The sequence below is a fragment of the Perca fluviatilis genome, chromosome 16 (assembly GCF_010015445.1).
Source record: "Perca fluviatilis chromosome 16, GENO_Pfluv_1.0, whole genome shotgun sequence".
NCBI lineage: Eukaryota > Metazoa > Chordata > Actinopteri > Perciformes > Percidae > Perca > Perca fluviatilis.
In genome coordinates, this window is record NC_053127.1 from 35,406,349 (window position 1) to 35,431,598 (window position 25,250).

Here is a 25,250-nt window from a genome sequence, read left to right on the forward strand (position 1 = left end):
GCTCTTTTTGGAAAGCTATTGACCTCACATTTCTTACACGACACACACCATAATTGCACAGGATGTTCAGCAGGGTGTTATATCTCTCACAGTATTAAAGATTAAGTGATAGGAGTTAGGGTTTTTTGAGCTAGAAGCAGGACTATCAAAGGTGCGCTAGAGCCTCGTCTCTGTGAAAACAGCTGTTGGTGTTAGGGATGGGCATGATTACTCGACGATCGAGAATTGATTATTAAGAATTTTATCGATGACGTTAATTTGTTGTCGATTAAACTAATACTGGTTGCGTTGCGTACTGTGAGTCTTAAAGCAATTAAATTAATTTCACAGTGTGGCAGCAATTAAACATTTTACCACTCGGGGGCAATATTTGACTCCATACTGGCTGTGAGTTTTCGTTTTGATTTCAAAAGTAATCATGAAGAGGACACGGCGAAGTGTGGCGTGGGACCATTTAGATTTTTTTTTTTTAAACGACTTAGTTCACTGCAAACACTGAGATGCCGTGTATAAGTACAACACGGCCACGACTCGCATGATGTAGCCTACCACTAAACAAAGTGCGTCCGAGCCTGGTTAATGACGGTGGCGGCCGCGGTGCATCCTGCTCTGTCTCAACCTAGCATAAACTCGGCGTTAGCACGGAAGAGCTGCGATGCACAACAAGCAGAGAAAATTACCCAAGGGACCTGCAAGTTCATTGACATGGATAATGGAACCAGCATATCACATTTCGTCACGACGTACCATCATCAAACTGGTAGAAACTCACCACGAAGAAGAACAAATAAGGTTCCCCGGGCTGGCCAAGTTAGCGCGGAGGTAGGCGACCTGTGCATCCCGGCAACTCAGCTGTTTTCGGCGGCTGGACTGACGGTCACCAGGTAGCGGTCGCATCTGACCACAGATCATGTCAACATGCTTATCTTTCTCAACAAAGATCAGTAGACTGGTGCAGAAGTTGTATGTGAGTTAGCCTACTGAGTTAGCCTACATTTTGTTTAAGAACGCCGGCTCGCAGCTGCAGGTTCTGCTGCTTCAGAGCGCCGCACCGCAGCGCATCTATAATCTATATCTATAATCTATACCTATAATCTATATCTATAATCTATATCTATAATCTATATCTATAACCTCCAGTTTAACTGCCACAAGTTGTTCTTCTTGTAATTAAGATCTCATCAAGGGAAAAACCCGCTGTATTTTTGTATTTTCATTGCATTTTTAATTTATAAAAAGTTAAATAAATAATGAATTTTAATATAAAAATATTAATGATTAATCGATAGTCGATCGTTAATTCTCCCGACGATCGACGAAGAAAGTTTAATCGAATGCCCATCCCTAGTTGGTGTTGAGGCCTGAAGTCAGTTAGGAGTAAGTCAGTTGGTCAGCTTTCTTCATCTCCTCCCCTCCTCCTTTCTTCCTCTCCTCTTCTTGTCCTCTCCTTTTCTTCTCCTCCTATGGCAGTACATGTTGCTAAAGTGATTTGCACACTGAAGAAGTAGAGGAGGAGAATGTATGTTTGACAGGTCAAAAATGTCCATTTAATGATGATTATACCTCTGAAGTTCGTTCTTTAATTCAAAAAACAGATATTTTTTTTCGTTGTTTTTATCGGCAGGTAGGAACAGAGCCAAAAGTTTAAGTCCGTTGGATTCCATAGTTACATGTCTGCGACCAGCACAAATGTTCCTACATTTTGACCAACCATGATGTATGAAGAGTGAAAACTGTAGGGGAGAGAGCAATTTGTTTGGAAAAATTTCAGAGAATCGTACTGCAGCTCCCCCCTCTGTCCTCCCCTCTGGCTCGCAACATTCCATCCCGATACACACACATTGGAAAATCTGTAACGGTCTGAAAACTGGACGATACATAAACCGTGCTTGATATCAGAATGTCCATTTAGCCCAATGAAGGCCAAAGTCTTTAGAAGAAAGACTTCGGTTAAAACTTTTAATTATTTTTCTACATTAAAGTATGGCGAATCAGTATGGCCCCAAATAGGGGTTGTTTTGAGCTACAGTGGGGCAATAAAGTATTTAGTCAGCCAGCAATTGTGCAAGTTCTCCCACTTAAAAAGATGAGAGAGGCCTGTAATTTTCATCATAGGTACACTTCAACTATGAGAGACAAAATGAGAAAAACAAATCCAGAAAATCACATAGTAGGATTTTTAATGAATTTATTTGCAAATTATGGTGGAAAATAAGTATTTGGTCAACAACAAAAGTTCATGTCAATACTTTGTTATATACCCTTTGTTGGCAATGACAGAGGTCAAACGTTTTCTGTAACCGGCAATTTCCACTGGATGCGGAACGTCTGCGGAACGTCTCCGGAACGTCGACAGAGTCATTAGGTTTCCATTAAAGTCAATCTGTGTATTTCCACAGACTGCGGAACGTCTGCGTCCCGACTCTGTCCCAGTTCCGTCAGTCCGCAGCCCTCCGCAGCAGATACGCAGAGCTTCTATTTTTGACGGACGATGGAGAGCTCCGCAGCAATTCAGCACACGGCAGATAGTGCGTGACAGGAAGTCGAGCACAGAAACAAAATAAATATTTAAATATCAAAAATATCAAAATAAAATACACCGTGCTCACGGCGGATCATATTTCCCTGAACTACACCTTGAAAACACAGCACAGAGTCGTTTCCCCTCTACTCCTCTGGATGGAAACAAACTGTTGTTGGTTTTGTGGTTCTATTCTACCTGAATTTGCGAGAACTTGTGGGTCCTCGTGAGTACAGCTGTCAGTTACGGCCGCAGCCGTTCCGCAACAAATCCGGACCCGGTGGGTATTGACGGACGGCGGAGCACGCAGAAGACACGCAGCGGAGCCGATCCGCAGCTGTTACGCATCCAGTGGAAATCCCTGGTAAGTCTTCACAAGGTTTTCACACACTGTTGCTGGTATTTTGGCCCATTCCTCCATGCAGATCTCCTCTAGAGCAGTGATGTTTTGGGGCTGTCGCTGGGCAACACAGACTTTCAACTCTCTCCAAAGATTTTCTATGGGGTTGAGATCTGGATACTGGCTAGGCCACTCCAGGACCTTGAAATGCTTCTTACGAAGCCACTCCTTCTTTGCCCGGGCGATGTGTTTGGGATCATTGTCATGCTGAAAGACCCAGCCACGTTTCATCTTCAATGCCCTTGCTGATGGAAGGAGGTTTTCACTCAAAATCTCACGATACATGGCCCCATTCATTCTTTCCTTTACATGGATCAGTCGTCCTGGTCCCTTTGCAGAAAAACAGCCCCAAAGCAAGATGTTTCCACCCCCATGCTTCACAGTAGGTATGGTGTTCTTTGGATGCAACTCAGCATTCTTTCTCCTCCAAACACGACGAGTTGAGTTTTTACCAAAAAGTTCTATTTTGGTTTCATCTGACGATATGACATTCTCCCAATCCTCTTCTGGATCATCCAAATGCTCTCTAGCAAACTTCAGACGGGCCTGGACATGTACTCGCTTAAGCAGGGAGACACGTCTGGCACTGCAGGATTTGAGTCCCTGGCGGCGTAGTGTGTTACTGATGGTAGCCTTTGTTACTTTGGTCCCAGCTCTCTGCAGGTCATTCACTAGGTCCCCCCGTGTGGTTCTGGGATTTTTGCTCACCGTTCTTGTGATCATTTTGACCCCACGGGGTGAGAGCTTGCGTGGAGCCCCAGATCAAATAATTGCTCCCACAGTTGATTTCTTCACACCAAGCTGCTTACCTATTGCAGATTCAGTCTTCCCAGCCTGGTGCAGATCTACAATTTTGTTTCCAGGTTTTTTTGCCGATTTCGTGAAAACCGCGTGGTAAATCTCTTAGAAAAGTTATAGCACACCATTCCTGATCATTACACGTTTTGAGGTATTTTGTGTGCATGTGTTGGTAATGGTCCGTGACCAGTAGCGGGACAGATATGTGGTGGAAGATGAAGAATAACTAGAAAATGCGTGGGAATGCTGAATAGCTGAATTGTTAAAGCTAAACTGGGTGAATAGCTTAAATCCGTAAGAAGAAGTTGAAGTAGTGAGAATAGTTGAAAAAGTGAAAATTTGTTTAATAAGTATGAATTTCATTGAAAACTAATTCATTTTCTAACTGGAATTATGAATAAGTACGGAAGACTTAGAAATGCTGTGAGAAACATTGATGAAAATGCAGAAATATGGAACAAATAGTTTGAAAAATCTCAAATGCATTGCACTACACTGCTGAAAAACTTGGAAGTTTGAAGCTGAACTGCACGTAAGTTAAGAGCTGAAATACATTCGTAGAAAAGCTGTAAGTTAAACTGTAATACTGTCAAAAGTGGAAGTTTCAATACATTGACTAAAAAGACTTATTATCAGCTATATCCATTGCATAGAACAAACAGAGAGACAGAGAGAAAGAGAGGGATAGAGAGAGAGAGAGAAAGAGAGGGAAAGAGAGAGGGGGGAAAGAAAGAGAGATGGAGAGATAGGGGGAGGGAGAGACAGGGAGGGAGGAGGGATGGAGAGAGAAGGAGAGAGAGAGAGAGAAAGAGAGGCACAGGGAGAGAGAGAGGGAAAGAGAGAGAGGGGGGACAAGAGAGAGAGGGAGAGACAAATAGAGAGAAAGAGAAGGAAAGAGAGAGAGAGTGGGATAGAGAGAGAGAGAGAAAGAGAGAGAGGGATAGAGAGAGAAAGAGAGAGAGGCAGAGGGAAAGAAAGAGAGGGAAAGAAGGAGGGATGGAGAGAGAAGGAGAGAGAGAAAGAGAGGGACAGGGAGAGAGAGGGGGAGAGAGAGGGGGACGAGACACAGAGAGAGAGAGGGAGAGTGAGAGAGAGAGGGAAAGAGAGAAGGATAGAGAGAGAGGGGAATGAAAAAGAGAAAGATAGAGAGAGAGGGGGGGAGGGAGAGACAGGGAGGGAGAAGGAGGGATGGAGAGAGAATGAGAGAGAGGGAGAGAGACAGAGGGAAAGAGAGAGGACAGAACAGAGGACAGAGAACAGAGAAAGAGGACATAACAGAGAAGACAGACAGACAGATAGACAGACAGACCAGAACAAGAGAATAGAACAGAGACGGCAGACAGACAGAAGTGGAACACAAAAGCTATAGACTACTGTTCATATTACTGCCTGTAGTATCTGTATAGACTACTGTTCATATTACTGCCTGTAGTATCTGTATAGACTACTGTTCATATTACTGCCTGTAGTATCTGTATAGACTACTGTTCATATTACTGCCTGTAGTATCTGGATGTGTCTGTGAAAGTGCTGTCATGGTAAACAATGGCCAGTGAATATGTTTGTAAACATGCTTTGAAGTGTAATCAGTTAATTAACGAGCGTGTCACCTGCTTAAACTGTTAGCTGTGCTGTGCTGCAGCTATTGAGAGACACTGAGAGCGAGCTCTCAAATAAAGGCTGAGACTGGCAAAACGATAACTGCTATCAGTCAAATTACGTCATCCTGAGCACCACAAGGCCTTTGTGAACGTATCGGTATAAAATGTATATGGATAAACTTAAAAATGTGGGCATATCAGCGATTTAAAAAAGTGGTTCGTTCTGCATTTTGCTTGGGAATGTGAAGAATGTTTACAGGAGGGTGGATGGACAAAAGTGCTGAACTGTTGTCATTTGGAAGCTCAACCAGCCAAAAGTAAAAGGCGTATCACAAAACTGAGCACATTGTCTGAAACTAGACAAAAATACCTACATTTTGATGTATAAATTGTGTATGACAAATAGATATTGTGGGCGTGAGAACAATTTATAGAGAAGGGACAAAGATAATTTTTTTAAGGCTCTGTGCTGTAGCTATGACATCATCCACTATAGCTCACGCAATACACACTGTTTAATCGATAAAAAATCCTGAAAAGATCACTAAACTTAAACAGCTTTTTCACAAAAACTGGAAAAGATATCAAACTGAAAAGATAAAGCCGGATAGCTGAATATGTTGTGAACATTTTAAAGTTTGTTTGGCGTCTGTAGGTGAAAGTATGAAGGAGCTGAAACTTTTGGGAGCGGAAGAAGATTTTAAGAAGTTGAAGCATGCTCTCATTCACTTCAATGTTAAAAAAAGTGTTAAAAAGTATAAATAGTAGAAAAAAAGTTGAAGTCCCATCATTAGCTGAAAGAGCTGAACATTTGAAAAGTTGAATGGTTTTAATAGCTCAAAGTATGCAGAAGTTACGCAGAGCCAAAAAACGTACGGAAGAGGGAATAAAAAGAACCGAATAACAATAGTTGGAATGCTGTAGAACAGCATTCCCACTAACTAGAAAATGTATTTCCTGCAGAAAATGCGTGGGAATGCTGAATAGCTGAATTGCTAAAGCTAACTGGATAAATAGCTTAAATCCGTAAGAAGAAGTTGAAGTAGTGAGAGTAGTAGAAAAAGTGGAAATCGTTTTAATAAGTATGAATTTCATAACAAATTTAAAAGTTGACGCTAAACTGAACTGTTGGCTTTAAAAGTTGAAAAATTACAAAATATATAGAACATTGTGAGGTCTGAGTATATTTTCTAACTGATAATGACTCACATATGCAGAAATATGAAACAAATTGTATGAAAAATATTAAAGCCCAAATGCATTGCACCGCACTGCTGAATAATCTGGAAAATTGTCAGAGAAGGAAGCTAAACTGCATTACCTTAAAAAGGTAAGAGCTGAAATACATTTCTAGAAAAGCTGGAAGCTAAACTGTAATGTCAAAAGTGGAAGTTCAAATAAATTGACTAGAAAAGGCTGAAAGAAGAAATACTTTATCAGACATATACACTGCATAGAACGAAAAAGCATCAATCTAGCTGAGATGAGATGTGAAATATATTGCCTGAAAAGAAGGGGGCTTTAGAACAGCATTCCCACAATAAGTATTACGGTTTTGTACTTCTTTTTTGCTTGTTTTCTGCGAACATCCGCTACACCCGCCAGAACCTTTTGGACATCGGTGACCAGCACCAGATATCTATTTCGAGTGTCTTTCATTATGTGCACAACATCCCAGACGACATAGCGAGACCGCTGGTTATGCTAAGGCTAAGAAAACAACCACACAAGCCACCTCTACCTCTAGAGCCTGTATCTCTCCAATGCCAGATCCCTGGTACATAAAATGGACGACTTGCAATTACAACTCGCTGGAAATTGCTATTCGTGACTGTTATGTTTTGATTATCACTGAAACCTGGCTTCACCTGGGGATACCCAATGCTAGCATGCAGCTAGCAGGTCGCACTCTGCTTCGCTGGGACAGGACTGAGGACTTCGGTAAGAGCAGAGGAGGGGGGCTATGTATGTACGTGCATGAGAACTTGTGTAATAATGGGACAATTATAGATAAACACTGTTCCCCTGACCTCAAGTAGATGTCTGCCTTTGTTTTCTACCGAGAGAGCTAACAATAGTGATCGTCACGGCTGTGTATATTCTACCCGACGCCAATGTAAACACGGCCAATGCTGTAATAAAGGGAAGTGGGGGTGCAATAGGTCTGACTGAAGATCCATCAGCCCTAAGAAGGTGGATGGTAGCTGGTCCTGAAGTCAGCTGTTTGGTTTTGCAGTATGATGCAGCATCTGGAGCCAAAGAAGGCACAGAACAAACCAGCCACCATGAGCAGACCAAATGACCTCAAGTGTTGTTTCTTGATAAAATCAACAAGGAACAGTGTCATGAAAGATATGGGCAATCCTTTCAAGGAAGAGAGCCAGGATCAGTTTTCACTAGACAAAGGATATTGCAAACCCAAGTGCAGTTGCACTGATTCATACGCACTATGAGAGATGCAAAACCCGGTTCCAACAGTTCATAAAAGGACTTGAATAAGAAGAACCCAAACTTTATGAGCCAATCAAGAAGAACTGCATGAACTTCTTCCATCAGGAATGAGTCTGTCAGTTTTTTGAAGAAAAAGGTGCTGAAGGAGGACGTCTTTCTCAACGGTCAAGCGGGGATTGCGTTCATAATGTTGCTCCGCTGCATGCTTGAAGAGACATGTCTTTAACATTAGCACAGCCGAGTAACCAAGTAATGTTAGAGCAACGGATAACAACAGTGGCTAAATTATGTCAGATTTTTCAGAAACAAAAAACAGACGGCTCCTCTCTTGAGCACACGTTCTTCTGGCGTATCTCCGGTTTTTCTTCATCCTCTAACTTTCTTCTCGGTTCTTGAATGTGTAGTAGCAACCGGAGCCTCTCCCAGCTTAATGGACTATTATACTACCTAGCTAGCTAGCAGCTATAATGTTACCCAGCATGCTGTTTGGCGGTGTAAATTTGTAAATGTAAAATGATGTAAAATGATTAGTGTTAGAAATAGTAAGTAGTCACAAATAGTTGTGTGTTATGGTGTTTTATCCTGTTAAAGAAAGTTAGTTGTGGGTTATTAATTGTTGTGTTATAAAGTTACTACCATGAGTGAGTTAACAGGGGTCCCGTTCTCAATTCACTCGCAGATTAGTTTGACTGTAGCGCTCTCTGCGGCAATGCATCGGTATTACGGTATATGAAAAATTCATATCATATGGGAAATTAATACCGGTATACGGTACAAATTGGTATACCGCCCAACACTAATGACAGCGACCTGAAGATTTTAGAAAAATTTGTGATCATGATGTATGACAGATCCAGCGAAGCAGGAGGAGTAGATGAAGCCAGGTTGGACTTGTTTGCCAGAAAGCAAAGGCCATATGAAGCCATTCCTCCTACTCAAGCAGCATTGCTGCAGCATGTAAAGTATTCAGCCTACCAGGCAGGCTGCATCTGGAGTCAAGCAACTGTATGCCAGCCAGAAATACTGAGTCCTTCTGAGTGGGGATGGACCAAGAAAGGTGATCTATGGCAGATCTTCTGGACAGAGCTATCACCAATTGTAGAGAGCTGTCAGCAACTGACCAAATGCGGATGCAAAGCAGAATGCCGTGGAAGATGTAAATGCTATCACTCTGGTCTTAAGGTGCTGACACATACGGCCGATTATCGGCCGTGGGACAGTCTGGCGAGGTCAGTGACTCGAGTCTGTTCGGTGTGTGCCGTGTCAGTCTAGGGGGCTGTCGGCGTTCATTTTGGCCGACCTGACGTTCAGTCTGTGGCAGGGCAGTCGGGACTCACCCGGAAATGGGGAGCAGGATGAGCGTGACTAGAGTCTCTCAAAATCTGATGAAGATCTTTTAAACTGACCTTTGTTGATCTGAAATGAAGACAGATTCAGCAACTGTACACACACACACACACACACACAGAGACACAGAGACACACACACACACACGGCCTATTTCTCTCTTCAAATGTTTTTCGTGAACTATTTTAGTACTATATGAGATCAGATTCTGAATGGCCGCCATGACAGTCTGGCTTTGAATTTCCAGAGAAAACAAACCCATGTGACGCGTTCGTCCAATCAGCTGCCGGTTTTCATTACTTGGGCAGCAATACAGATTAGCTCCGCCTGCTGTTATAGAGATGTATTACGTCTCATCTCGTCTTTTTGGTCTGTTCTGTGGCACTTTTTGGACCAACACTGTCAACGGTCGGCCGTCTGCTATATGTGTAAGCAGCTTTACCTGTACAGCACTGTGCAGCTGTAAGTGCCAGGACTAGCAATGTTGGCTTTAATGAACATGAATATAATCACCCACATAAATACAATGAACATAAAAAAGGCAGAGATGGGAAGTAACGAAGTACAAATACTTCGTTACTGTACTTAAGTAGATTTTTCGGATATTTCTACTTTACTTTACTACTTTTTTTTGTGGCGACTTTTTACTTTTACTCCTTACATTTTAACACAAATATCGGTACTTTCTACTCCTTACATTTTAAAAATTGGCTCGTACTTTAGTTTTGTACAACAGGTCGTAATGTCGGAGAATACGCTGACCAGGGCCCGCACCCGTGGGGATGTGGTTTTAACACCCACACTTTTCCCGGGTGATCGCTGTCTGCCCCCTGTCATCTCATATACCAAATATGGTCATTTCCTTTTCATCAGCAACCAATCTTGAAAGTCAAAAGGGGATTATTTGATTCTAAAAGCGCAATCTCATTGGCTGATGCCAATTTCTGACAACGTGATTCGCTTAGAATGGTCACGTGACGCTCTGACATTTCGCCGGTAGTTCAGAATGTCAAGGAAGTGCGTCGAAAACGGTCGAAAATCACCTCAAAGAAGACGAAAACAGTTGTTATCAGCAAGAAGACACAGGGGATTACACACTAAGACAGCAGATGATGAAATGTCTTCACATAGTACGTTGATGTGTCAACTATCGTTAGAAAACAGGAGTTTTCAGACAGCGGAGGTAATCAATCAATCTCTCTTTTTTTTTTTTCTCTCTCTCTCTTCTCTCTCTCAGCAGTTTACAGAAATCCATAGCCTAGCTACATGTCATATATTAAATATGTGGGTGTCACATATATACTATTCTATTATAACTACTATAAAATACTAAACCAATCTGTAATTTTGGGATCCTAAGTGGTTGTGAGTCCCTCAGGCTGTGGCAGGCAGATCCATATTTAGCTGTCAGTAGAGCTGCTGTTCCCTCTCCTAGGAGAACTACCAGCTTCTTTTCTGGTGTTAACTTTGGGAAGTTTTATGTTTTGGGCTATTTTTCCAAGGTGTAATATCTCTTAGTGAAGATACTTTTTCCCAGTGGAGGAGGAAGAGTATCTCTGTCTGACCCAGTTGGTGGTCACTGAGCCTGTCTCTCTCTGACCTGTCTGTCTGACCCGGTTGGTGGTCACTGAGCCTGTATTTAGTATGGATGGTAACTGCACCTTTTTAGGTTTACTAGCAACGTTAAATGAAAGCTAATATGTACGAGTAGTTTCCCATGTAAGAGGTATAACGTTCCGTAATATTAGCTGCGTTATAGCATTCATAATAAACGGATAAACGGATCATAATATAATTACGTATGTGGTAATTTGCATAAATAGCACAACAGATCTAAACATTGGGTATAGCCAGGTGAAAATGTAAAAGTAAAAAGACTTAATGTAAAGGTCTGAATGGAACCCATTTAGGCTACCCATGAGAATTAATACATAGAGGCAGGAAGAAGTGCTTTAAACCAGTATTGATTATTGAGTGTATTAAACCAGTATTATTATTATTACAGAATGGGTTTGGGGCTGAGTCAGTGGGACTGTTTCTGGGGATGAGTCTGAGGGAAGAACAAGGTAAGGAGAATGCAGAAGACAAAAGGTAGGTCGAATAAAAAATGTAACCCCCAGAAACAGTCCCACGGACCCAGCCCCAAACCCCATCTCAGCAATAATAGGCTAATTAATAAATGCTGGTTTAAAGCACTTCTTCCTGCCTCTATGTATTAATGCGCATAGGTAGCCTAAATGGGTTCCATTCAGACCTTAATATTAAGTCTTTTTCTGTTATATGTCAACAATATATGTAGTTGGAAACCAGCATCAGCTTTAAATACGGTCCTAATCTAGTCCTCACTAACACGTTTCAAATAATTTCACTGGAGTTACCGTATTATTTTTCGTGTCATCAATAGGCTACCGAATCTAACTAATTATTGATACTACGTTGTATGCATGTAACGCACCACTACAAGACGACTCGACAGATTCGGGCCGCATTCTGCATTTACTCGCAAATAATTGCAGCTTGATGGCGGTAACGTTAGCACTAGTAGTATGGACGGCGACATGATTGAAAATGAAGAAAACAGAGATCCCAGAGATTAGGCAGACAAGCAGCAAGACATTCCCAATCATCCCTGGCCTTATCTGAGAGAGATGTTTGAGATAGGCTAGGAGGCGTCAAGTATGACTCCTGACCAATGTGCTGCGTAACTCTAAAAGTATGGGGAACTTCTTAATTAATCTATGTTTAGTAATTCATATTGTATCCTTTATTTTCTTTTTATATTTGAGCACACACACACACATGTAGATTCCTTTACATGTTAAGGGGACGAATAAAAAAAGAGAAACTTGATCTGTGAATTCTCACAGAATCACAATTGAATTCATATCTTGCTACTCAGTCAGAATCTTATTAAGCTGGAGTCCCAGTCTCTGTCACAATAATCATATATGTGATGTTTGGCAGACATCCATTTAAAATGTAGACAATGGCATATAAAGAGCCTGGTTTTTATGTCCACTGAAGTTTCTCATCTTGCACTCTAGTAACGTGTGTGGTCCAGGTAGCTTTGCATAAAAAGTGGTTGTCATTCGCAAGGCTACTTTTACTTTTATACTTTAAGTACATTTCAAAGCCTGTACTTTGTTACTTTTACTTAAGTAAAGAAATTAAATCAGTACTTCTACTTTTACCAGAGTATTTTTTAACACAAGTATCTGTACTTCTACTTAAGTACGGGAAGTGAGTACTTTTGCCATCTCTGAAAAAAGGAAATAACTTAAAACCTCCTGTTACTTGGGCATACTTCATAATAATTTCTTGGAATGATGTCATGTTTCATGCATGTTTTTTCACATTATTTACTATAAATACCACAAAAAGACTCAAAACACAAAATAGATATGTATGTGACATCTTTATAGTCAAGAACATAGGATTCAAAAAGTAAAAACCTTGAAATATGTCCCATGAGTAAAATTATGTGGCGCCCCCTTTTATAAATGGTGACCCATTTATGGTAGAGTCTTATGTGAGGTATCAATGAACTCAGCAGAGACTTCCTTTTTTATTGGTAAAGGTTTGACCCGACCCCTATACTTTTGCCACGCCCCCTTTCACAGCTAATGAACTGTATGACGTAGAGTCTTGTGTGAGGTATCGTTGAATTCAGCAGGGAGTTCCCTTTTCATTGTTGACGATTTGTGGTGTCTGAGTGGCGCGCAAATGCACGGTCGCAAGGAGTGGCGTCCGCTGGTATCCCCGACGGCCCGTCCATCGCTGCTCGCAGCTTTAATTAGTTTAGACTTTGTAATTCCTGCAAGCTTGAAGCATATGAACATGGACATTTTTCATGCATGAAATAGCAGATTTCATGGTAAAAAAAGAATAATAATATCTGCAAATACAAGAGGAGAGCTGCCCAGCCCCTAATAAATGACAAAAACAACCAGTCAGCCTATAACACCTAAAAAAATAGTGTTATGTTATTTTTGTGTCAGTTCAGGAAAAACTGGGAGGACTAGTGTTTAATTAGGGCCCGAGCGCCGACAGCGGCGAAAGCCCTATGAAACTGAAGGAATTATTATTTTCTGCAAATGAATCGCCTTTTTGAACATATTCAAAAACTCACCAAAATTGGCGGTCGCATCAAGTCTGGTGAAAATGTACGCATTTTAATGGTTTCGGGAATAGGCGCACAAAAATGGCTCGCTAGCGCCCCCTACAATGTTAAGAAAATTGAGCCCCTGCAGTGCGTTTAACGTAGACTCATGAAACTTGGTATACACATGTCACATCTCAAGATGTACAAAAAACGTCATTGGAGCCATACCCTAAACCCAACAGGAAGTCCGCCATTTTGATTTCAAAGTTCGAAATTAGTGTGATTTTGGCCATTTCCACATGTCGTACTTTAACGAAGTCCTCCTAGAGATTTCATCCAATCAACTTCAAATTCGGTCTGTGCCATCTCAAGACGTTAAAGATGAAAAGTTGTTAAAAGAAAAACTTTTCGGGGCGGCCATTTTGTGAGTTTCACCGCCGAAACAGGAAGTGGGTGTAACTCGAGTGTACATTGTCCATCTGGCTCGAAACTTTTCAGGATTCATAAGACTCCAACCCTGAGGACAAATAAAGGCCGATATTTACTTAAAGTCATAGCGCCCCCTAGTGGCAACAGGAAGTAGGCCTAAAAGTCAAGGTGCTATACTTTAACGAACTCCTCCTAGAGATTTCGTCCAATGGACTTCAAATTAGTTCTGTATCATCTCAACACCTTAAAGATAAAAATGTATTAAAAGAAAAAGTTTTCGTCAGACGGTGTGGGCGTGGCGGCCATTTTGAGTGTTTAGCGATGAACAAAGAAGTTGTTGTAACTTGAGTGTACGTTGTCGTATGTGCCTGAAATTTCTCACGATTGACTGAATTAATTGATGATTGAGGAACATCTACAGGCCAAAATTGACTTTTGGTCATAGCGGGCAACAGGAAATGCGCCTTATATGTCAAACATCATCCGATTTACATGAAACTTATAATGTGTGGTCTACATGTGATACTGAGCCTGGCCCCAATAATATAACCACGCCCACTTACTCAGGCCACGCCCCCTTTCATAACATTTGAACCGTTTAAGGTAGAGTCTTGTGTGAGGTGTCATTGAACTCAGCACAGAGTTCCTTTTTAATTGGTGATGGTTTGACCCGCCCCTCTGTGCTTAGCCACGCCCCCTTTTATAAATGGTGACCCATTTATGGTAGAGTCTTATGTGAGGTATCAATGAACTCAGCAGAGACTTCCTTTTTTATTGGTAAAGGTTTGACCCGACCCCTATACTTTTGCCACGCCCCCTTTCACAGCTAATGAACTGTATGACGTAGAGTCTTGTGTGAGGTATCGTTGAATTCAGCAGGGAGTTCCCTTTTGATTGTTGACGATTTGTGGTGTCTGAGTGGCGCGCAAATGCACGGTCGCAAGGAGTGGCGTCCGCTGGTATCCCCGACGCGCGCAGAGGCGCGAGGGCCCGTCCATCGCTGCTCGCAGCTTTAATTAGTTTAGACTTTGTAATTCCTGCAAGCTTGAAGCATATGAACATGGACATTTTTCATGCATGAAATAGCAGATTTCATGGTAAAAAAAAGAATAATAATATCCGCAAATACAAGAGGAGAGCTGCCCAGCCCCTAATAAATGAAAAAAACAACCAGTCAGCCTATAACACCTAAAAAAATAGTGTTATGTCTTATGATTATGTACATTAACACTACATATCATGTACAACAACCGTGTAATCAGTCAGCTGATCTCTCCTCAGGTCCAGTAAGGAGGGTTCGGTCCACTTCCAGAGGCCCCTTCATCAGCACAGTCCCACCTCCTCTGTCACATCTATGGGATCCTTGTCCCGCACCCAGTCCTCAACCCTAAGCAGCATGCTCAGCGTCTCCCATCCGTCCTTCCCTCACCAGCACCCACAGAGTCAGGGTGAGCCCTTTCCTAGCATGGGTCCCCGCAGTACGCAGGGTCCCTACCAGCCAGGGGCGCCCTTCACCCTGGGGCCTATTCACCCACCACCAAGAGGTCACATTTTCCCTCATGACCCCTATGGCTCCACTTCAAGGATGCACCATCAGCAGCACCATCAGTATCAACAACAACAGCAGCAGCAGCAGCAGCAGCAGTTCCAAGAACCTCCCCAGCCCCAACCGCCAGTACAGGCTGGACATTTTCCCCATCCGCACTCCTACTCCCAACTGCAGGGGGAGCCTTTTGCTATGATGGTGCGCGCGAACCAGATGGTGGATGTGCTAACGGAGGAGAACAGGATGCTAAGGCAGGAGATGGAGGCTTGCCGTGAGAAAGTCACCAAGTTGCACAAGGTAACATGTACTGGTGAAAAGCTATAAGGATAGGTAAAATGTGTTTGTCTATCTTAAAACAATACTGACGTACACATATGTACACTGTATTTAATAAAATAAAATGTTATTTATAGTGTCAAATGATAACAGAAGTCATCTCAGGACACTTTGGAGGTCTAGACCACGCTAAAATTTACAGAGACACAGCAGTTCCCCCCCCAAGAGCAGAGTGGTGAGGAAAAACCTTTAAAAGTCCCATGGCATGACAATTTCACTTTATGAGGTTTTTTAACATTTAACATATGCGTTCCCCCAGCCTGCCTATGGTCCCCCAGTGGCTAGAAATGGCGATAGGTGTAAACCGAGCCCTGGGTACCCTGGGTATTGTGAAAATGAAAGCTCAGATGGGCCGATCTGTAATCTTACCTCCCCTTTCTCTGCTTTGCCTGCCCAGAGAATTTGGCCTCGTTTCAAATGTGGCCTTGACCAACTGCTACTTTGCTCATTTGAGCAAAGTGGAAGTTGGTCAAGGCCACACCCCCACTCTCCACCTTAGTGCCATATATTTAGAGAGTGTGGCCAACTAGCGAATTGATTGTTCTGAGCATACCGTTCTGCGATTGGTTCCGAGGTAGTCATGTGTTCACTCCATGTTGGATACCAACATTCATTTGATTCCCATTGACATAGTGCAGGGAATAGTGGAAAAATTTTATAAATTATTTAAAAAGTGACTTTTGGAATTAATGAATAAAAAAATATATTATATAATATAATATTCACCAGAGTTTTGGGAAACCTTTCTGCAGCTCGTGCGCAGGGAGGGGAGAACGCTCTTATGCGTGTACGTGCCTGAGCAGTGATTGACAGGCAGATAGACACCCCCTGTGGCCCTGACTGGAGAAAATCAACTGGGAGCGTAGGAATTTTGCCAATGGCACTACAGGCTGTGGGAGGTGCCAGAGGAGCTGGGTTTTTTTTATTTTACATAATTCATGTAGTTCTACTGGAACATAGGGTCAGTTTCAGCAAACATGACAGAAAGTTAGTTTTATAAGACTTACCTACTGCATCTTTAATGTGTACGTTGCTGAAAAAAGTTATAACACTGCTGTAGAAATGAATGAAGTTTGAAGTTAGCCTTATGCTAGTGTTAGCTTTTTCGCTAGCACTCCATGGGGAGCATGTCTATGTTCCCCAGGTCCTATGTTCCCCTCTTTGTATGCGACTGTGGAACATATAACATGTTCCCCGGTCTGTTACTTTTTCCACCATTACTGCCAAATTCCATGGCAAATAGGCCTATGTAGGCCTATGTAACCCTAACCCCTTAACCCTAACCATTCCATGGCAAATAGGCCTATGTAGGCCTATGTAACCCTAACCCTAGGACCCAGATTGATAGATTGGGGAACATAGGACCCTTTTTCAGAAAAAGGGTCCTATGCTCCCCGGTATGTATTGCTACAGGGGAACATGGGACCCTTTTTGGGAAAAAACTGGGAATATAGGACCTTTTTTCTAAAGAACTAAAGGGAACATAGGGATGACCCCACTCCATGTACCTAAATGCTTGTGATCTTGCCATAGTCATATGGCTTTTGGTCTCGACCGAGTCCAGGTGTCTTTATTATCTTCATAATAATATTGGAAGGAAAGTGAAACACAGCTTGTTCGGCTTTTCACAAGTTTAGACAGCTACGCCGCTGTTTGCTAACGTTAGCACAACAGCGTTAGCCTAGACTGCTAGGTAGCTAAATATTACAACTCCCTTCAGAGTTTCCTATATCTGCGTCCACGTTGTCAACATAAGACCTGTGACGTTAGTGCTCTTTTTGTACCATCATTTTATTGAATGAAATATTAAGCTTCGCTCCTCTGAGATGGGTGGGTTTTTGTTACGTTACACACAAAGCTAGCTATAGTTAGCCTGTATGCTAGCGGACATTAGAAAGGTAAACACTGCTCAGAGACTTATTAGGCGACGTGGTCTCTCACTACGTGGGCATTTTTTAGAGGCCCATTTACGATATTGAAGGTAAATATACACTGGAAAATTTCCGTAAGGGCCTTTTACATATTGACAAACGTTGATAATAATATGCCTGTTTAAGGTGAAAATAAGCGATTTATTTCAAGATAGCATATTCGCCCCATAGGGTTACAATGTAGAGTCATGTGACGTTGGTATTCAATATGGCGCCCATGATTTGAGTTGGCCACACTCTCTAAATATAGGGCACTACTCCACCTTGCCCCCCCCTCTCTCCTCCTCAATAGCTACAGACACAGAAATGGCACATACTAAGGAAAGCTCATTGTGGGACTGGCTCTAGTGGCTGTAATTCTGCACCAAGGCTGAATTTTGGGAAAGAGACTTCAGATACATTATTAGGGGACCACTAAGGTCTATATAAAAGAGACTTCAGATACAGTATTAGGGGACCACTAAGGTCTATATAAAAGAGACTTCAGATACAGTATTAGGGGACCACTAAGGTCTATATAAAAGAGACTTCAGATACAGTATTAGGGGACCACTAAGGTCTATATAAAAGAGACTTCAGATACAGTATTAGGGGACCACTAAGGTCTATATAAAAGAGACTTCAGATACAGTATTAGGGGACCACTAAGGTCTATATAAAGCATCCAAAGAGCACCATGTCATGGGACCTTTAAACAGGCAGAAACCTCGAACAGAACCTGATTCTTGGTGGGCAGCCATCTGCCACGACCTGGGGAAAGGGAGAGAGAGAGAGAGAGAGAGAGAGAGAGAGAGAGAGAGAGAGAAATATGACTCATAATTATAGCAGTGGGTATAATGGAATGGTATGATGAACAGTGGAAATTATATTAACCGTAAAGATTATAATTAATTATGACTAGTTATAATAGCAGTAGCAGTGCATGGTGCCCAAACTATAAGCTTTATCAAAGAGGAGAGTTTTAAGCTTATTATTAAATGTGAACACGGTGTCTGCCTCCTGAACTGAAGCTGCAGCATTCTGGATCCACTGTAGAGTCTTTAGGGACCTATTTGAGAATTCTGATGATAAGGAATTATAATAGTCCAGCCTCGAAGTTACAAATGCATGGACGATAGGATGTGCCTAATTTTTGCAATGTTATGCAAGTGAAAAAAGGCAGTTCTTGAAGTTTGTTTTAAGTAGGTGTTCAATGATATTTTCTTAATTGCTGCTCCTGTTTGTCCACGGTTTAGATATGTTAAAGATAAGTTAAAGGTGAAACTCAGGCTGTAAAAACAGTGTATGGGTGAGGCCAGGTTTGACCCATTACAGTAGTTGGATGTGAAATATTCAGCTGAGAAATAAATACATTTGCATAACAGTTTGATGCATCTCCTTTACTCATTCTGTCTTCATTCCTTCTGTTTCTGTGGGCAGTTGGAAACAGAGATCCAGCTGGTGTCAGAGGCATATGAAAACCTTGCCAAGTCCTCCTCTAAGAGGGAGGCCCTGGAGAAAACCATGAGGAACAAGCTGGAGCTGGAGGTGCGCCGGCTGCACGACTTCAACAGGGATCTCCGAGGTGAGAAAGCAGGGAGGTGCAATAACCATGCAATAATAATGCAATTCTTCTGCAACCGATTGCAAATTCAACATATCAGATTTCTGAACTACCACAGTGAACTGGTTGGGTCCATGCCCCTTTCCAGGGCTTTGCTGCCATCTATTGGCCAGATGTTGCCATGTCTTTTTGGGCACACTATGGGCTGAACATGGCTGCTAAGATAACCGTGGCTGCCGCAGATCCTTAACATGTTACTTGCTGTGTATAGAACGAACAACTATAACGAAAGAAAGAAAAGCACAACTATGTAAGAAAGTACAGTTACTTCCGACTTAGTGACCCATGTACAGAAGGTCCACCTCTGCTAGCCACCCAAGATTTCCATGTGCAGATGACAGTCATAACACTAATAGTTATTGTGGTGATGTGACAGAAAAGGAGTATCCAGATCATCTAAATATCTCGGCCCAAAACTTTCTGATGTTAAGACAGTAGCGCAAGTTTCCTAGGTTGTTAAAAAGAATTCCTTGCGTTAATTCCCTACCAAGTGTCTCTCTTTGACTACCCACTCATTAAGATTCAAGAGATTCAAGATTCAATACTTTGCCATCCAACTCAGTGCAAGTTGCTAGGAAATTGCTTCAGTGTGCTCATGACAGGACATCAACACAATACAACAAAAAACATAGAGCTAATATATACACATGTGGTATCCCACATGGGATCACACTTAACACAGGCAGATAAAAAAAAAGGCAGATAAAAGAGGGGACACCAATCACTACATACCTGGATGACAGTCCAGGAGGCTAAAATAACAGATGTCAAGTTTAAACAGTCCCTCCAGAAAAACGCGATTATGCGATCGCATAATTCAATGCATAATCAGCCAAAGTCCGCATATTTATGCGGGGGCCGCATTTTTTCAAATACGCCGCACTTTCGCCGCATAATTTGTCGATTTCCGCGCAAAATATGTGGGGCTTGCATGATTTCATAATCCCCGCATTTTTGTTGCAAAAAAGTCACACAATATATCTTAGCAGAAATTTGAAAAATGTTGCGTTTATTATACACAACAGCAGCCATTTTCCCCTGTTGCCATGGGAACGTTACGAAGTGACGTAATTATGCGACGTGAACATCATGGAAAAGCAGGGTGTTTTTTTCTCTTTTTCATCAAACCATAGGTTTTGCAAGTTCCCGCAATTTTTGCAAGGTCCCGTAATTTTTGAAAAGTTCCTGCAATTTCATCACATAAAATTGCATAAATATCCCGCATATTCCATCACATTTTTTAAGAAAACATGCAGCATAATCAAAGATTTTTGCCCGCAACAGTCACAAAAAAACTCATTTTTCTGGAAGGACTGTTTAAAGTGACACATTGCATAGAGATGCATTGCGCAAATTAGGGCTGAACGATTTTTGAAAATAATCTAATTGCGATTTATTTCAAAAATATTGCGATTGCGATTCGATATGCGATTATTTTTTAAGCTCTTTGTCTTCTGTATTAGTCAACAAAAACTAGCAATAAATCATTGTATAGTATGAACTTCACAAGATTAGATAGATTAAACAAGCTGTTCTTTCCTGGAGGCCAGGCCTGTATGTGATGGTGAAATTAGGTGATGCGTGAATTTATATGAATGACCTCTTTTATTTAACTACTTCAATCCCAGTAGTATATTGAGCACTGACCAAGCCTGGTGGAAACATTCATATGAAAGTCAGAAATAAATCACACTAAAGTGCAGATTGCAGAAATATAAAAACAAATGTGGCTTTACAACACTTAGTAGTATTTAGATTATTTAATTATTATTTACATAGACATATGTAAACATGTGGATTGCATTTTTTAAACACTGTCTTTGAACTTTACTAGACAGTTAAATAAGTAAAATATATACATCGGTGTATTTTCTTTAACAGCCGCACAGAGAGGAGCTGCCTCCAGCCCCTCCCTCCCTCATGAAGTTGGCGTGCGCGGTGACGACAGCGTCAACGACGCTGCACTAGCTCAGAGAGGCTATCGTTACGTTAGTAGTAGCATGCAGGTGTTGCCGTGGGATTAGCTAACTGGACTAATAAAACCGTTGAAACACCGCGGCTACGCTGCTGTGACAGCTCCCGAACGTCATTTATCAGAGTCTGGTTGTTACCCCTCTCCGGCAGTCCTCCCGCTCCATATCTTTATAATGGAGCTAACCGGAGCTAACCGCTAATCAGAGCTAATCGTTGCTAACCGAGCCTTCAGTTCTGCGTGCCTGTATTCATTAACTGCATGTATGGACTGGAGCCCGAATAAAACCCTTACAAGTTTTAAACTACAACTCAGAGTTGTTTGAATGACAGAAATCTGCTCAAGGTACGGCGTACCGTTAGCGTGCTAAGTTGATGCTTTCTCTGCGGACTACGGAGTGCGGACTGATTTGCTCTCGTGAGTCACGTGACCAAATCGCAGCCTTTGCGATTAGGAAATCGCGTTTTAACATATCGCGATATTATCGCAAATGCAATTAATCGTTCAGCCCTAGCGCAAATCCACAACTTTGATATAAATAGCTAAAATACCTCTAGTATGGGTGGCAATTTATACAGGCACCTTCATGAGGTGCTGGTACAGAGATGGAGAGCTGTTTAGAGATTTAATGGCTCTGCAGTATGTGCTGTTGAGAAAGCGGGAGGTTCTTGTCTTAATATCTCTCAACCTTCTCCCTGATGGGAGGATGTTGAAAAGGGAGTTTGCAGGGTGAGTCTCATCTTGTAGGATCTTTAGGCATATCTACCATAAGTGTCAGTGGTTTCACTGAAACTTATGTAATAGAAGGTCTTAAACCATCTGCTCAGCCTTAAATACAGGTACATTAGAAGAAAAAATACAACAAAATAATAAAAAAAAAATTGTTTTTCTTTTCCACCCATCAAGGTGATATTTTAAGTGAAATATCACCTTTTAACCTAAAATTTTTAATCTGACTGATTTACATTAGCCTACAAATAATGTGTGCCAGCATAATATACCTTAATTTCAGAAACTGTAGTCCAACAAATTTCCACCGGCCTGCAAGAGACAAACTAAGGGGTTAATACAACAGAATCAGATCTCCAACTGTATAAACAAGGAGTAGTAGTAACAATACTGTTTATGCCTTAAGTGGCTCCCAGCTGCTCCATAACAGTGTAGTATACTGCTTGTCCATATTATGCTTATGTTCCAGCAGCATTGTCCGTATACAGTTTAATAAAAAAATTAAAAAAGTAGATCCGTAAGGCTGTGTCTTTATAATGGTTATGTGGCCCAACTTTAATGCCTACAATGAACTTACTCTGCGCCTCGAGTTAGACGGATAAAGTCTGCTTGTAATCTGTTCCTAAACTACTGTATATTACTCGTTGAATGTGGGTTTGTCATCCACGAGGTTGAGAGCTCTGTTAATGAGGAGCCATCAGGTAGGGGGTGGAAAAGGAAGTCTCAAGGTCTTTTTCGTGCCCAAATGACCACCAAGAGATGACTCATGAGCCAGTTGCTTCACCTCCTGACTATAACTCCTGGGCAGTACCACACAACTGGAGAGTCTTAATGGACTTGTTTGAACATCCTAATAGTAAGGAATTACAATAGTCCAGCCTCAAAGTAACGAATGCATGGACTAGGTTTTCTACATTGTTTTGAGACAAGATGGGCCTAATATTATGCAGATGGAAAATGGCGGTTCTTAAGATTTTTTTTATGTGGCCGTTAGATATATCCTGATCAAAACGTTGCTATTTTTAAAGCATAGCCCAGGGAAGGATCTGTTTTTCTGGGTTAACCTTAGTTGGGCTAATCACAATCCCAATTTTCTCTGTGGGTTTCCCCTCCCTCGTTGATACAATCAGCAGTCGGCCTCTCCTGCCACTCTGCACCTCTCTCCGGAATATCCTCCGCCTTAGCGATCACTGTAGAGCTGCAAAGATTAATTGATTAGTTTTCAACTCTTAAATGAATTGCCAACTATTTTAATAATCAATTAGTCGGTTTGATTCATTTTTTAAGACATAAGTAAAAAGTCTTTGATTCCAACTTCTTGAATGCAAATATTTTCTAGTTTGTTCTCTCTCTGTGACAGTAAACTGAATATCTTTGAGTTGTGGAAAAAAACAAGACATTTGACATCGTCATCTTGGGCTTTTGGGAAACACTGATCCACATTTTTCACCATTTCTTAGCCGTCAGCTAACTCTGCTGTACACCGCAGGCTGTCCACCTCACATTCGTTGAGATAGATCTCAATCACCTTGGGGAAATTGACTTTAAACTGTTCAAGTAACGTAGGTTTTTCAGTCCCTGATTGTCAAAAGCGCTACAAGAACTAATCCAAAGATCAAGCTCCCCTTCTTGTTTTCGCCACAGATCCAAATACAATTCACTTTGCTGCTGTCTCAAATCACGGAACTGTTGCCAATAGGCTTTGGGGATGCTCCTGTAAGCTTCCAGCACAGCTTACCTCAAAGTAGCCCACAAGAGTGTCCAAAGCTGCCACTGCTCTCTGAGTAGTAAGCCCACTTATCCTAAGGCTAATCACTTTCCATAGCCACCTTCTCAAACATTTTAAAAAACACATCCACAAGATGTCATGAAACCGCCTGCATGGTTAATATCAAACTTCTGCTCAACCCAGCATCCCGCTGCAGCTTTCTCAACTTCTAACCTGGCCAACTTCTCCTGGCTCTATCTTTATCATTCTGTAGTCGTTGAATCTCTTATGCTCTCTCTTGTCGTTGTAACTCAGTCTGCTTTTGGCTAACCTGTTCTGCCCATATTTCCTCAAACTGTAGAGGCAAGGCAAGGCAAGGCAGCTTTATTTTTATAGCACATTTCAGCAACAGGGCAATTCAAAGTGCTTTACATAAAACATTAAAGAGCAGTTAAAAACTATTTAAAACAATTTAAAAACATTAATAAACAAATTAAAAACATTAAAAGACAAGAATAAAATTGATAGTGCAGTATAAGAATAAAAGTTACAGTGCAGTATAAGAAATTAAAGTTAATAGATTATTTAAAGAAAAGCAACATCAAAAAGATAGGTCTTTAGCTTAGATTTAAAAGAACTGAGAGTTGCAGCGGACCTACAGTTTTCTGGGAGTTTGTTCCAAATATGTGGAGCATAAAAACTGAACGCTGCTTCCCACTGTTTAGTTCTGACTCTGGGGACAACAAGTAGACCTGTCCCAGACGACCTGAGAGGTCTGGGTGGTTCATAATGTAGTAGCAGATCAGAAATGTATTTTGGCCCTTAACCGTTTAGTGATTTATAAACCAGTAAAAGTATTTTGAAATCAATTCTTTGAGGCACTGGAAGCCAGTGTAGAGACTTCAGTACTGGAGTGATGTGATCCACTTTCTTGGTTTTTGTGAGGACTCGAGCAGCAGCGTTCTGAATCAGCTGCAGCTGTCTGATTGATTTTTTGGGGAGACCTGTAAAGACACCGTTACAGTAGTCAAGTCTACTGAAGATAAAAGCATGGACAAGTTTTTCCAGATCCTGCTGAGACATAAGTCCTTTAACCCTTGATATATTTTTAAGGTGATAATAGGCTGATTTTTTAATTATGTTAATGTGGCTTTTAAAATTCAGGTCTGAGTCCATGACTACACCAAGATTTCTGGCTTTGTCTGTTGTTTTTAACATTGTCGTTTGAAGCTGAGCTGACTTTCAATCGTTCCTCTTTTGCTCCAAAACAACCACCTCCGTTTTTTCTTCATTTAATTTAAGAAAGTTCTGGCACATCCAATCATTAATCTGTTCAATGCACATATTTAATTGTTGTATTGGGCTATAGTTCCCTGGTGATAAGGTTATGTAAATTTGGGTGTCATCCGCATAACTATGGTAACTTATTTTGTTGTTTTCCATAATCTGAGCCAGTGGAAGCATGTAGATGTTGAACGGAAGAGGTCCCAGAACTGAGCCTTGGGGAACTCCGCACGTCATATTTGTATGCTCAGATGTATAATTACCTATAGACACAAAGTAGTCCCTATTCTTTAAATAGGATTCAAACCACTTTAGTACTGAGCCAGAAAGACCAACCCAGTTTTCCAATCGGTCAAGCAATATGTCATGGTCTACCGTATCAAATGCAGCACTGAGATCAAGTAATACTAAGACTGAAATTTTGCCACTATCTGTGTTTAAGTGGATGTCATTAAAGACTTTAACAAGAGCCGTCTCAGTGCCGTGGTGTGG

At 41.5% G+C, this 25,250-nt stretch overlaps 1 protein-coding gene and 1 long non-coding RNA gene across 9 annotated transcripts in view; one reads left to right on the forward strand and one right to left on the reverse strand.

The window, feature by feature from the left end:
• Positions 1-25,250, forward strand: part of amot (angiomotin) — a 139,973-nt gene that overhangs the window by 52,060 nt on the left and 62,663 nt on the right. For all 8 annotated transcript variants that reach the window (XM_039826463.1, XM_039826462.1, XM_039826469.1 and 5 more), the window contains 2 exons: positions 14,931-15,492; positions 18,882-19,026. In XM_039826463.1, the coding sequence (XP_039682397.1) occupies positions 14,931-15,492; positions 18,882-19,026 (707 nt within the window). The remainder of the gene's footprint in view (positions 1-14,930; positions 15,493-18,881; positions 19,027-25,250) is intronic.
• The window catches only part of LOC120575666, an 84,307-nt gene that overhangs the window by 34,070 nt on the left and 24,987 nt on the right, over positions 1-25,250 (reverse strand). The window lies entirely within an intron of this gene.